The sequence below is a fragment of the Limulus polyphemus genome, unplaced genomic scaffold, assembly GCF_000517525.1.
Source record: "Limulus polyphemus unplaced genomic scaffold, Limulus_polyphemus-2.1.2 Scaffold314, whole genome shotgun sequence".
NCBI lineage: Eukaryota > Metazoa > Arthropoda > Merostomata > Xiphosura > Limulidae > Limulus > Limulus polyphemus.
The window spans coordinates 599560-614037 of NW_013665924.1; the positions used below are offsets into that span (position 1 = coordinate 599560).

At 32.5% G+C, this 14478-nt stretch overlaps 2 protein-coding genes across 5 annotated transcripts in view; both read left to right on the plus strand.

The window, feature by feature from the left end:
- Positions 1-5480, plus strand: part of LOC111085294 (Down syndrome cell adhesion molecule homolog) — a 25430-nt gene extending 19950 nt beyond the window's left edge. Inside the window, exon 11 of the mRNA XM_022383173.1 lies at positions 3190-5480. Within this exon, the coding sequence (XP_022238881.1) occupies positions 3190-3270 (81 nt within the window). The 3' untranslated portion in view covers positions 3271-5480. The remainder of the gene's footprint in view (positions 1-3189) is intronic.
- Positions 5481-8717: 3237 nt separating this feature from the next.
- Positions 8718-14478, plus strand: part of LOC106457303 (transmembrane protein 18-like) — a 13235-nt gene continuing 7474 nt past the window's right edge. Inside the window, exons 1-3 of one of the 4 annotated variants that reach the window (XM_013916693.2) lie at positions 8718-8860; positions 9829-9911; positions 14188-14305. In XM_013916693.2, the coding sequence (XP_013772147.1) occupies positions 9837-9911; positions 14188-14305 (193 nt within the window). In that variant the 5' untranslated portion in view covers positions 8718-8860; positions 9829-9836. Of the gene's footprint in view, positions 8977-9828; positions 9912-14187; positions 14306-14478 lie in introns of all 4 variants that reach the window. The other 3 variants (XM_013916694.2, XM_013916692.2, XM_022383171.1) reach the window with 3 other exon arrangements.

Below are 14478 nucleotides of genomic sequence, written 5' to 3' on the forward strand. Positions count from 1 at the left end.
GACTAATGAAGTACAGGGGAAAATATGAAACCTTAAGAGTATTCGCATGTGGACTAACGAAGTACTGGGGAAAATATGAAACACTAAGAGTATCCTCATGTGGACTAACGAAGTACTGTGAAAGATATTAAACACTAAGTATATCCTCATGTGGACAAATGAAGTACTGTGAAAGATATGAAACACTAAGTGTATCCGCATTTGAATGATGCAGTACGTCATCCATAAAGAACCCACCAATATTATCCGGTACTGTTTTCATCAGTATTTACACCCAGAAATGATTTCATCGACCCTACCTTCATAGGGATACTCATTTGTTTCTGTGTGATTGAAAATGGACTTATCTATGTTTGTCCCTAACTGCAAAAACATACGCATACTGTTGACTATGGTCATGGCGTAGAAATTAATCAAGTATCAGGAATTTCTTCAAGTCCTCAGAAATTGTAAGAGACAGCGATTACAATATTATTTATCATCATAACGATTCATAACTGTAATAAAGCTCATAATGGCTACCCATGCAATAACCAAAATTAAGGTAGATAATACCAAACTTGAAAGTTTTTATCCTTCAGACATTGATAATCAATAATAAAAAAAAATTTTCTTCGACTTCAAGTTTAATTCAAAAATACAACATCAACATATTTTACGGTAGACAGGTTTTAATTTTAATAATTACAACGTTTCGACCCAAAGTATCAATTCGTCATCAGGTAAGAGTCATATTTGAATGTAACTATTACTTGATGGTGGCTTAAAAAGACGTTGTTATTGTATATTTGAGTTAATTGTTCTGTTCGTTTGGTTCCTCAATAAACATTAATTTCCTCGAGTTTAATTTTGACAACAGGCGTAGTGTAAATGGAGAACTTTTCAGTACTTTAAGATAAATTGGTCATACATTTATGTACCTAAATATATATAGAAACTTTACAAATAAAAAAAACGACAGTAAAGAAGTGCGCTAAAAAAAACTACTATAGTTTTGGCCACCAGGAGTGTCACACAAAAACATTTTAATTTTAATAATTGATAAATCTCATTATCAAACTTTAGTGACGAGGGGTCAATATACATTCATAATTATTTTAGATAGATGTGAGCTCAAAAAAGTGAATTTTTTTAAAGAAATAAAATAAAATTTACTTTCTTTGCAACAGAAAGCTTTTCAAAGCAAACAATTTAAAATGAACAACGTTGATAATTTTGATAATATTTTTGTACGTTAATATGCATAGTTAATTACACGCAGGTAATAATTAACAGAAATTAATATATTTTAAAAACTACTCTACATTTATAAACAAACCGAAGCCTATTGTTGCATTTTAGAACTGCATTATAAAAAGTAATTGGATTGACATTTCCTGACTCTGATGGATCTGCTTTGTCCTATACTTTGTTATAAAGCAGTAAATAGGCTGTTTGACGTGTAGCGTAGTAAATTGAAATAACCTTCAGATGTTAGACAATGTAGATGTATCGTGCAGACTGTAATTACCTTTCATTCAATCATTAGATCGTTCGTTAATTATGTTTATTTCCTTGCTGTACGTGTGTGTGTTGCTCTTGAGTATCTTGTTTTTCTAAAATAATTATTTAAATTTTAAAAAACTTGGGAGTTTATTTTTTTTGCACATATATATTTCTGAATTTAAAAAAATGTTACATTTATTTCCCCCAAACTGTTAATATTATTTAACGGTATTCATTAGGTGGTTCCTTTTCTATCAACATATATCTTGAATTTATGCAGGAACCCTGTTTCTTGCTAGGCTTTGTTTGGGACAATATTCCTGTATTTTTGCGTCAAAATGTTATTTTCAAACGCCAAAATATAATTTGGTTTTAATCACAATTCACTCGTCTGTCTAGTTCATTCAAAGTGTCACCCCCGTAGCTCAACAATAAACTTGAGGGTTTATGATAGTAAAACCTAGGGTTCGATTCCTCGCGATGGAACAGCACGAATAATCCATTGTGTAGTCTTGCACTAAAAACAAACCACTGATAAATGTGGCGACCGCTGTTTGTCTCACCTGTAAAAATTTTAAAGCAATTTATTGATGTGGAATCGGGCTCAAACTTGACGCAAATTTTCTTTTCGACTATCTATTTCATAGTCTGGGATCAAATGGCAATATTATCAATAAATCTTTATCTACATATTTTATTTATTTTTCCTTTAAAAATTGTCAAGAAATAATAACGTGCTAGGATTAGGTTCATACTCTTAAACCCATAAAATAGTGTGAAGCCGATATATATATGTTTGTGGTTAGTTTTGTTTTTGTTTTGCCTTTAATGTTTTTTTTTTATAGCTTATAGTAAACGTCTCTTGACATCAAATCAAGTTTCTATCTTGAACTAATAGATGGCGCTGTATCAATATTTTGTAGGCATTTTTTATAATATTTTCCCCCATTTTTTTATACTGCTTCTTCAGAACCATCAAGCCTGGATTTGAAACATTGCATTAGTATGTCATAAATGGTTCGTATTGATTGAGGGCAGTTTCTTTGAAGAGCCTTTAGCGTTATATTAAACGATGTGTTTTCAAAGTATGACAGACAAGTCACTTATCGTTATTCTGCACCGGTCTCGTTTGTTGTTAAGCACGAAGCTTAATATCCAAAGGGTTACCTGTGCTCTACTAACCGCAGGTATCGAAACACAAATTTAACACTATAAGTCCCGCTAAGTCGATGGGGGAGGGGTTTATGTAATGGTGGTAAGTCAATAAATGGAATTTATAATTACTAAGGATTTTAGATGGGGTTTGGTTTATTTGAAGTTAAGCACAAAGCTACACAATGGGCTATCTGTGCTCTGCCCGCCACGGGTATGGAAACCCGGTTTCTAGCATTGTAACATACCGCTGTGCTACTGGGGGCTTTAGATCGTGACTGGTTCACAAATTTCTCGATGATTTCGTGCGAGAAAATTCGTTTAAAGTCTATTAGTATCAGAGTTACTAAATATTTTAAGAGGAGGGATATAAAAAAGAAATATTTTATTCTAGCTTGTTTTGAGTTAATAAGCATTTAGTATGTTATACAATTTTATATTTTCTTCTTGACGATCAGTTAAGGGGGTTTTCTTTTCTTAAACAAGAACATGCATCGGTATTTTTATAATTATATCCTTACTGTCAAGTAAAAACTGTGTATTTTTCAACAGATTTCCAAACACTGTGATCAGAAGACTGAAAATACACTTGAACAGACGGCGGAAGTACATCATTATGACGTAGCTGCTTGAAGACTAAACTTTTCACGCATTCGTTTTCAGACGACGGAAGTGGAGTACATCATTATGACGTAGCTGCTTGAAGACTAAACTTTTCACGCATTCGTTTTCAGACGACGGAAGTATGTCATTATGACGTAACTACTTGAAAACTAAACTTTTCACGCATTCGTTTTCAACATTCCTGGAGTTAGTTGAGTGTTCAGATTTCATAAAGGAAGAAGCTTTTGTTAAGATAAAGGTGTATGTTCAACGATTCATACTTCGTAAGTTTGTGTCTGGAGAAAGGAACTTAATGATGGACTACAAATTGTTTAGAATCTGTTTCACTTTTTTTCAGTGAAAACTGGCGATATCATTGTTGATAGGCCTTTAGTTGTACTAGAGAAAACTGGCGGTATCCCTGTTGACAGGCCTTTAACTGTACTAGTGAAAATTGGCGATATCCCTGTGGATAGGCTTTAAGTTGTACTAGTGAAGATTGACGATATCCTTGTTGACAGGCCTTTAGTTGTACTAGTGAAGATTAACGATATCCCTGTGGACAGGCCTTTAGTTGTCCTAGTGAAAACTGGTGATATCCATGTGGACAGGCCTTTAGTTGTCCTAGTGAAAACTGGTCATATCCCTGTGGACAGGCCTTTAATTGTCTAGTGAAGACTGGCGATATCCCTGTGGACAGGCTTTTAGTTTTACTCTTAAATAAGTGGCGGAAAAAATGTCCCTTTTCAGCTAAAAGCAATAAGACTGAGCATGTGATACAGTAACGGTTTCATTTCCTTGTTTCTTATAATCATTTTCAAGTGTATATAAGAAAGAAGCCAAATCATTAAAACGGGATAGTGTTGCTTTGAAATTAGATTTTTTTTATTTTCTCGTTCATATATAATTAGTTCTTATTGCGTTCATGTTCCTTTTTGTCTTATCTTCTCAAATCTTTCCGAAAAAGTGTTTTTGTCACGAAAGAAATTCTAAGTATCTAAGTGCAAGTCATCGTTTCATTAATAGCGTATCAGAAGGATATTTGCATTTGAGGCTGTAATATTTATCAAAAAATATGTAATTACCATAATTAACCGATACGCCAGTATTCGACATAATATGCCGATATTCTCTGTCTGTTAAAGTAAATTGTGGTGCTTTTACTTATAAAGTTATCTTAGTGTCGTGTACGACGTGATTGATGACGTCATATTTAAAAGGATATAACGTTTAATCACCTAGTCATTACGTGAGTTACAGCGCATTACGATCAGCCAAATAGACAGTCTTAAAGTGCTTTCTCATTTTATTAGTTATGTTATCATTTTCAGTGAAGATTTTACAATTGCTTTACCTGTACAATGAATAAATAGATTTTATCAAAGTATTTCTCTCAATTAACTTGTAATTTACTGTGTGTTTTGACACCTATATGTAGGTCTTTACAATTCATTGTCAACCAATAAGCTTCCTGAACTTGGTTTTTGATACGTATATATATATATATAATTTTACAATTCACTGTTAATTAATCCACTTTCCGAACTTCTTTTGCAATAAGGTACTGTCTGTAAAACAAACGAAACTAGGAAAGTGAAGTTAAGTTTGTAATATTTGTTAGGGTTATAATTTTAAGCCCACAAGTTCAGGGAATTTTGTAATTTTAACCCGATGTACCTTTACAAATAGTAATAATAATAATAAAACAAGATTACTTACTTGTACATTTTCAAAATATCAGAATTGTGATTTGGATTGTGGATACATTGAACGTATTTAAAATATATAATAAGTTGTATTACTTTGGTACTCATTCTCAATTTGGTGTATATATTTTTTATCTCCATCTATATTATTTACAATTTTGTAACAAGTTTAAATTTCGATTATAATTATAATTTTTGTGTTTTTTTTATAATAGTTGTAATGATAGACTGTATAGCTAAGACGGCTGTATGTACAGATTTTTCCGACAAAAAATTATTGAAAATATTTTTTGGGAACTATTGGGTCAAAATTCAGCTGACTCGTTTCTTTACGCTGTTAATATTATTTCTCGTGTGTAATACGCGTTCTACTATTTTTTGCTTTCTCACTTGAACTGTTATTTAATGAGTGATACCTCTTGTTGGACTTTTCACACGAATTAGAGTACAACTTAGAAAAAATACAGTGTAGATCGTTTCATCCACACTGATGTAATATTTTGTACAAAAAATAAAAATATTGTGTCATTTGCATTTGTTAGTAAGTGAATTAGTGTTTCATCAGTTGTTTTGTGTTCTAATAATTTAAACACGCCCGAAAGTTGGTAGTTTGTACGCAATTAATTTATTAACACTATACTTTGAAGACATTTAATTATATCGCTCCTTTGCCATGTTTCTTGTGTCATTTATTGACCATGTTTTTGTGGACTTGTTTTGTCTCTTTATTAGGATTTCAAGAACTTACGTTTTCATCGTGTCAATTTTATGCTTTAAAACTCTTAGTGTGTGTCACTTGTTTGTCATGCTTGAACCTCTCTAATGTGTCACCACCTTTTCGTGCTTTGAGAACCTGTATTGTGTCATTTCCTTGCCTTCTTGAAGTTCTGTCTCGTGTCACCTCCCAGATATGATTGAAGCCTTTTATCATGTCACTTCCTTGCCATGCTTGCGGCACTGTATTGTGTTACCTCCTTGAATTGCTTTAAAGATCTGTATTGTGTTACCTCCTTGAATTCCTTTAAAGATCCGTCTCTTTGTTATGTTCTTAAGAAAATCTCTATCATGTTTCCAAGATTTTTTTTTCTTTTTTTGTTAAGGAGAAAACATGTTGAGCTTGGCATGGTCTGATGGTTTGGGCTCTCGACTCGCAATCTGAGGTCGTGGGTTCGACTCTCCGTCACCGAACATGCTCGTTCTTTCAGCCGTGGGAGAGATATAATGTGATGGCCAATCCTACTATTCGTTGGTAAAAGAGGAGCCCAAGAGTTGGCAATGGGTGGTGTTAACTAACTGTCTTCCCCTCAAGTCTATCCCTGCTAAATTAGGGACGGCTAACACAGGTAGCTATCGAGTAGCTTTGCGCATAATTAAAAAAAACCGTCCCAAATTTTTAAGTGGTAGACTAGAAGAAATGCAGCTAGTCAGTTGCACCCATCACTAATTCTTAAGCTATTCTGTTTGAACGAATAGCGGGATTTAAAGGTCACTCTTACAGCGGACCCACAGTTCCAAAGTGCAGAATGCGTTTTTGTGGCAACGGGCCGCGATCAACAAATTCACACTTGACCACGCACTGCCACAAATTTTTAGCACCATGTGAAATTTTATTCACACTGAAAAGAACCACACATTTAGGAAGGGATTGAATGTTTGTTTGTTTTGATATTAATTATAAAGTTACACAATGGGCTACTTGTACTTTGCCCACCATGGGTATCGAAACCCGGTTTTTAGCGTTGTAAGTCTACAGACACACCGCTTCAGGAAAGAGAATCAATATTCATATAATATAAGATGTTACCAAATTAATTTATCATGAGCAAAGACATGTTTATTAAACATGTGTCCATGGTTTACATATTTCATATATATATTAATAAGAATTAAATAAGATTTTTACAATTACCCAGTCTATGTGGAACATAACTTTTAAATTGAATACCTGTTTTATTTGCTGCCACTTAAAATCTTCACAATTTTCAGTTTGGATTTCTCAGCAAACAAGCAAAAAAGTTTAAATTATCAAAATCCGGTGTTTAGCGTGCCCAGACTGTGAATTCGAATATTCATGGTTCGGGCCCCGTTGCGCCCAAATATTCGCTCCTGATTTTCGGTGAGGTTTAACAGCGACGGTCAGATCTTAATATTCAATAAGGAAAGAGTAGCCGAAGAGACGGTGGTAGGTGATGTTAACTAGCCACCATCCCTGTAGTCTGTCAGTTCAAAAGTAGGGTAGTGTGCAGGTGTGTAACTTTGTGCGAAAATTTGAAAAGAACTTCATTTATTCTATAATAAGGATAAAAATTATGTTTTCATATATGTAATCAAGCTACATTTTAGAGGTTTAAATTGTTACGTAACTTTTTTGTTTATGGCTGAAAAACAAATCATACATAAATTAAGGCCTGGTATGGTCTGGTGGTTACGACGCCCAACTCGCAATCTGCGGGTCGCGGGTTTGAATCCCCATTCCCGAAGATGCTTGCCTTTTTAGTAATGGGGTGTTATAATGTGATGGTAAATCCAATTATTCATTGGTAAAAGTGTAGTCCAAGAGTTGGCGGTGGGTGGTATTGATTAATTACCTTCCATCTAGTCTATCAATGCTAAATTAAGAATGATTAGTACAGATATCCCTCGTGTAGTTTTGGGCGAAATTCAAAACAAACCAAACCATTCGTTAAGACGTTCAGATCCAGACTACTGTAAAAATTTCAGTAATAATTCCTTAATGAACACCGTCGGGTCATTATGAAAATTTTGTTGACAAAGAAAGATTTGGGAAGATTAAACAAATCTGTAAATTTTGTTATTGCGAATACAACAGTTACACCTGAAACATAGACAAGCATTTAACATAATTCTCGAGCTGAGAAACAGTGAGTGATACGATATTGTTCTGCAGAAACATTATATAAGAATCTTTTTTTTTGTTGTTGTTGTAGTAGTTTGAACATAACAATTAAAGTCTCATGTAATAGGCCTGAAGAAATTGACTAAATACTATGTTAACTGGAAGAAGAACAGCTAGTAGAAAAAGACTTCGAAGTAATCAAATGGTAATTTTTAAAAATGCTAATTATTCTTAACAGATGTCGCTACAAATGTTGTTGCCAGTTTAGTTCATTGCTTGTTCAAAGATATCAATTTTATCCGCTAGAGATCCAACTGTGATCAGTAATGGGGCTTGTTATTACAGCTAAATTTTACTATAAGGATAAAGTGACTAAAGAGAAATAGTATCTATATACTTTCTCAGACAGATGAAATAAATCAAATATATTGTGAATAAATATAAGTACAGAGTTTCGAGTTTCTGTCTTACATGATGGTTACAGCAAATAATTAGATTACTGGATTAAGATCATATACACTTTTGTCAACATCTTGAAAACCTTTATCAAACTGAATTTGCAAAATATCGTTTGCAGACAGAAGGCCTTAGTCACTAATATAGTATTCATCTTTATTGTTTTTCAAGTCGAATAAAGAAAAGTATCATTTGATAATACAACGTTTGTGAATGCTCTTCATTTTCATTTGTTTTTGATAACTTGATATTTTCTTTATGGATTTTTTTCCTGTTATGTAAATATAATCGTCATAAAAAGTTAGTGCGGGTAGTAGCTTTTGATCATTTTATTGTACTGTTACAAAATCTTAACCGAATGTAAGCCGGTAGTTAAGCCTAATGTCAAAGGAAGATTGAATGAATGATTCAGAAAAAAGCGACACCTCAGTTTTGCGAATGCGTGAAAGGCTTACGTCGTTGGCCTAAACTGTACAAGTACAGTAGTACTAGCACTAGTAGCGATCTAGTCTGTGTGGCTTAGTATAGTTGATCTATTTTTGATCATTCCTATCGAATTAACATGGTAACAGATTAAATTACTCTTTCGTTTATCGTCTGGGTGAGAACATAAAGAAAAGTGTTTTTAATAAAGTAAACTAAAGCTATACTTGAGCGTCGTCGTTTAGTGAGTCGTCATTCGTAGTCGTAATCATGCAGCATATAAATTATAAAACAGTTAATACAAAAAATAATTATTTTATTCTTTGTAACTTATATAAGTTATACGAGTAAAATGATAATTTATTATAATAAGGATTTGTTTTGTGTATGTAGTGTACTATAAATGTTATTGTTAGTCAACGATTCGATTATTCTAATTTCCCGAGAATGAAATACTTATTTGCACAAAAATGTTATCTACATTTAATGATTTATTTACCTAAGGCGAATAATATTAGTAATTTATTTCTTTTTCGTAGAATGAACATCACTATCATCATTTACTAAATGATTTAGCCATATTTGTGTCTATCTAAGTAAATGGAATTTTTTCAGCATTATTTTCTCATCATTATTTATTGAAGTAAACTGATAGATCTTTTTTTTTAAGGAGAATGTCCACAGATTTTAATTAGAAAAAATAGCAATCTCGTGACTATTTTGTAATATCTATTTTAGCCTCAAAATGTTGTTTATGCTTTATCTACATCATGAGTACGTGTAAATTGTAAACTGTAACTTACAAGTTACAGTGTAAGTATAACAAGAAGAAAGTATTTTGCAACTGATTTTAGTATTACAACTTTTCTATTATGTGTATTGTCATTAGAAGAATATAAATTAACAGAATGCAATTTAACAGTATGGCTATATGACTGAACAGTTAATTAATTGCCAGTGTAGATCATATTTTAATGACAACTGTTTTTCCCAACAGAATAATGGCAGTTACACTTTTGGGTGGCTACATCATAAAGTATTAGTTATAGTAGAAATTATAAAGGTCTTGGATTGTGTAACTGTAATGAATTGGACACTACTGGTTTTTCCTATATTTGACATTAATACTCAGATGACTTACCTTAGGTTATAAGATGAATCCAGCAGGAACAGTCAAAGTGGGAATTGAATCTAAAGAAATATTTAGCATTATGAAGCTCTTAGAAGAGGTAAGCAAGAAGATCCCACTGTGATATAACTGCATTCTGTTTTAAACCTAATAATAATTAAAATATTCAAATAAAATCTATGTTTTTCTAGCCATTTTCATGCATAAAAGGTGATGTACAAGCAGTTGTTAGATTAAATTTTAGTTCCATTGTCTTAGTTTAGAAATTTATAGACTGTAGTATAAATTCAAACTGTTACAGTAATCTTTAAGCTTATTGGTTTTTGTTCTTTAATGAGATTAAGCTTACAGTATTAATTTGAAATATAATTCTGTTGTAAGTATATACCCTTCACCTGAATAATACATTGACATTGAAAAATATAATAAAGAAATCTCCTTTTTCGTAAGTATCTGATAGTATTTTTTAGTTGAATAAACTTGGTCTCACAAAAAAGCTTTTTACAGAGTTATTACTTAGCACATGTTCAACAAAGGCTTTCATTCATAACCCACAAATCAACCTGTAAATAGTAAATGTTCTTATGTATATTATGAGTTTCGGCATGCAACATATTTTGTTTCATGTCTATAACAGGTGAAAATGGGACTTTAGAAAAAGAAAGTTATGAGCTGATACCTGAAGTACAACGATCATTTACTTGTTGTTGTTTTCAAGTAACTAATAGTAATTTATGGTCTACATCTTTATATCATAGATAATTGGGCAACTCATTAATGGATCCATCTTTACCAGTCCTTAAGAATAAATTGATTGATGATAGGCATGTTGTTTTTTTATTGAGGGGGTGGAATGATATGACCAATCACATTTATGCTAGAGATCTCATTTTAACATACGTCTATGTACGTCAAAGTCGACTCAATATTTCTCACATTGTTATTAACCTATTCTTTTACTCAGCACCCTTCACAGTATCACTTCACTCCATTCCAGTAATTATAGTGATATGTACATTATTTATTTGTCAGCTTATTTATAAATATTCATATTTTATTTCTAAAAAATAAACCTTTGTATGATCCAATTCCTTTTGATTAATTCATCGTGATGTGTTTACATTTTATACTTTTTCATCCCCTGTGACCATTAAATTGTGTAACTTGACATTGTGGGTATATGATCCTCTCAGGCTGTAATATGTCTTATATATGATGAGGTTGTTTTGAAATGGGACATACAATTCTGTGGAATTAGTATGCACTTATTACTTATAGTTATTTTGCCATGTGGTATATGTAAGTTGTGAACTTTCAGGACCTAGGCCTAAAATGTTAATGTAAGTGTGATGGATGTCCTGTATTCTTAGCAATAGGAGAGGAAACAAATTATGTAGTTGTAATTACACATATGAAGAATATGGTAATATCATAATTAGATCAAGGTAATTATGTAGTTGTAATTACACATGAATAATATGGTAATATAATTAGATCAAGGTAATTATGTAGTTGTAATTACACATATGAATAATATGGTAATATCATAATTAGATCAAGGTAATTATGTAGTTGTAATTACACATGAATAATATGGTAATATAATTAGATCAAGGTAATTATGTAGTTGTAATTACACATGAATAATATGGTAATATCATCATTAGATCAAGGTAATTATGTAGTTGTAATTACACATGAATAATATGGTAATATCATCATTAGATCAAGGTAATTATGTAGTTGTAATTACACATATGAATAATATGGTGATATCATCATTAGATCAAGGTGAAGATAAATGACTAATAGTTTTATTCTCTGAATTTTAATTATAGTCACTAAATATCCTTTATATATATATATATATTTTCAACTTGTATTATTTCTACAGAACTAATACGGTATTTATGTTTTACTCACATCGGGGGATTTCAAAAGGGTATTCATACTATAAGGTTTTTAAAGTTACTTAAAGCAACCTGGCAAACTCCTGGTGGGCCCCCTAGAACTCAAGCATTGGTAGCCCTTCAATTTTTTTATAGTTTACCACTTAATAATATTTAAACTTAAGTTTATAGATTATAACCAGTGTCCTTCATCTATCTTTAATAATCTTACTGATGTAGAACAATATAATAAATACTGAATATATTTAGACCTATAAATATAATATATAACTAATATTTATACTCCCTTCTTGCTGGCTTTGCCACAGGTAAATAAAAAATACATTCATAGCTTCTTGAGGAAAGTGTTTTAAATGATTAAGTGCTTGCGTCTGTAAACCGCTAGTCGATTATTAAAATTTTGTTTTCTTTACATAGAGGCTTAGATACTTGTGTAGATCTGTTTATGCATGACTGCATGCTGTTTAGGCATACATACAAGTTACAACACCAAACTTCTCTCCTGATTATTACCTCATAGCTTTATGTTTTGTATAAAAATCTGAGGAAAATCATGAAATTACTACATAGTGTGAGCAAGTCCTGCACCTATTGTTTAAAGCTGACAACAGACTAATAACGCTTGGAGACGGCTTGAATGGGTAATGAAGAAAAACTTTAATATAAGTTTAACATAACAGAAAATGTACAACGTTTCGACAAGATTCTGTCATCGTAAGGTACAAGTAGTCGAAACGTTGTACATTTGCTGTTATGTTAAACTTATGTGTTCAGAACATGTACAGACCACTCCAAAGCAGTTTTCCTAGGTCTGATTATATTGCATCATTCAAAGTCACATGATGCTGCCACAAAAACAGAAACTAGAAGGATGCTGGATGGCTTTCTGAGGTATGAAACAGTTTTGACACATTTCTGTCTGTTTTCCATCATGTCTCACCAGTATCAGAATACCTTCAAACAAGTAGACTTGATTTAGTTCAGGGTTTGAGGGAAATCGAAGAATGTACAGTTCAACCGTGAGCACTGAGGGACGACATGCGAAACATTGTAGCTATAGCACACATGTTTGTCAGACAAATTAACCAAATTTTGTGCAATATTGATTGGCTCGTTGTGTTAGATATTGAGAAATGTGATGAAGTCAAGGTGTCAGCTGAATTATCTGTCCAAAGGAAGAGAAAACGAAAAGCTAGGTATGATGAAACAATATCTGCAGAAAGTGATATGACTATATCACCTATCACTACATAAAGGATTGATACTTTTAACATTGTATTTGATCAAGCAATAGCAAGTCTGATGAGATGATATGCTGAACATAGTCATCTATATGCTTACGTGCACTGTTTTGACCCAAAGAGTTTTGCTGACATAAAGAAAAAGGGTTTGCCTGCTGAATAAGATAGGTCTGAACTGAAACATTTTGCATGTGTGTATCCCAAGCTAAATCAAGGTTTAGAAGACCAGTACGCTGCTTTCAAAGAGATGGTCATTGAGGGAGGTAACACCAATGATGCATCTGAGACTGACCATACAGTAGAACATGTGGATGTTACTTCATGCAAAACTTTCCAGAGGTGCAAATGGTGTTTAACATGTGTTTTTCAGTTGCTTAAGAACTACATGCTACATTCAGAAACATATGACAACTTATCATAAAATGTATCACTTTCTTCTGCCACTTTTAATCACTCAAGCTCACTGTGAGAGAAGTTTGTTGAAGCTAAAGATGATATAAACAAGACCGAGCAGCCGTTGGCAGTCAGCACCTGGAAGCCCTCGTGCTCGTAAGCAATGAAACCAACATTATAGCTGAGACATCAAACAGGCAAATTATTAGCAAGCTCTCAAAATCATCTTATAAACTCAAACATTTGTTGGTGCAGTGAATTCAGATTTTCATATATTGTTAATACACACACATACATTGGACACTTACTTGTATTATTTCATGTAGGTGTTGCACACGTATAGAACAGGAACATAATATATATATAGTATGTGTGTATTTTCATTTTTGTGCACACCAGATCTCTGTGAAGAAACTATATTTACACACAAGTTTTTTTTTTATACCACTGAAAATGCTAATATCATAAATGGTTACTATTTTAAATTAAGAGTTAGTGGCCGTCTTTAAAATAAACTCAAAATTAATCTGGCAAGAGTTTTATTTCTTCTTCGTAAGTTGTGTGTTTGTCACTTGTCTAATAATATACAAGTACACTATCCAGTGCAATTTGATATACCTCTTGCAAATTATTAGGTCACCAATGGAGGGCCCCTAATAAGCCTTTGCCAGTGCCTCCAAAGGGGACCCAGCCCTCTATTGGTTATACATATTACATTCAAGGAGGAGATGCATCACTGTAAGTACTATAAGACACTAGGGATGTATCATAAGTAAATAAACGAGTTAAAAGCATGTGTTTTATGTTCAAAAGTATATTTACACTCTTTAAGGTGGATTGGACAGAACCATGGATCATTTTGCTGTTGGTTTTTCATGGATTTATTACTGTCTTGGCTGTAGTGACTCGTAACCATGGAAACATTCAAGCAGTGTTGTTCTGCCTACTTTGTAAGTACTATCTTTTAAAAAGATTAAATAGACCTTACTAAGCATTTAATTACAAAATTATTAATTAGAACATGTTTGTGATCACATATTGTAGTTGATTTTCAATACATCACTTTTTCCTACATCGGGACCCGGCATGGCCAGTTGGTTAGGGCGCTCGACTCGTAATCTGC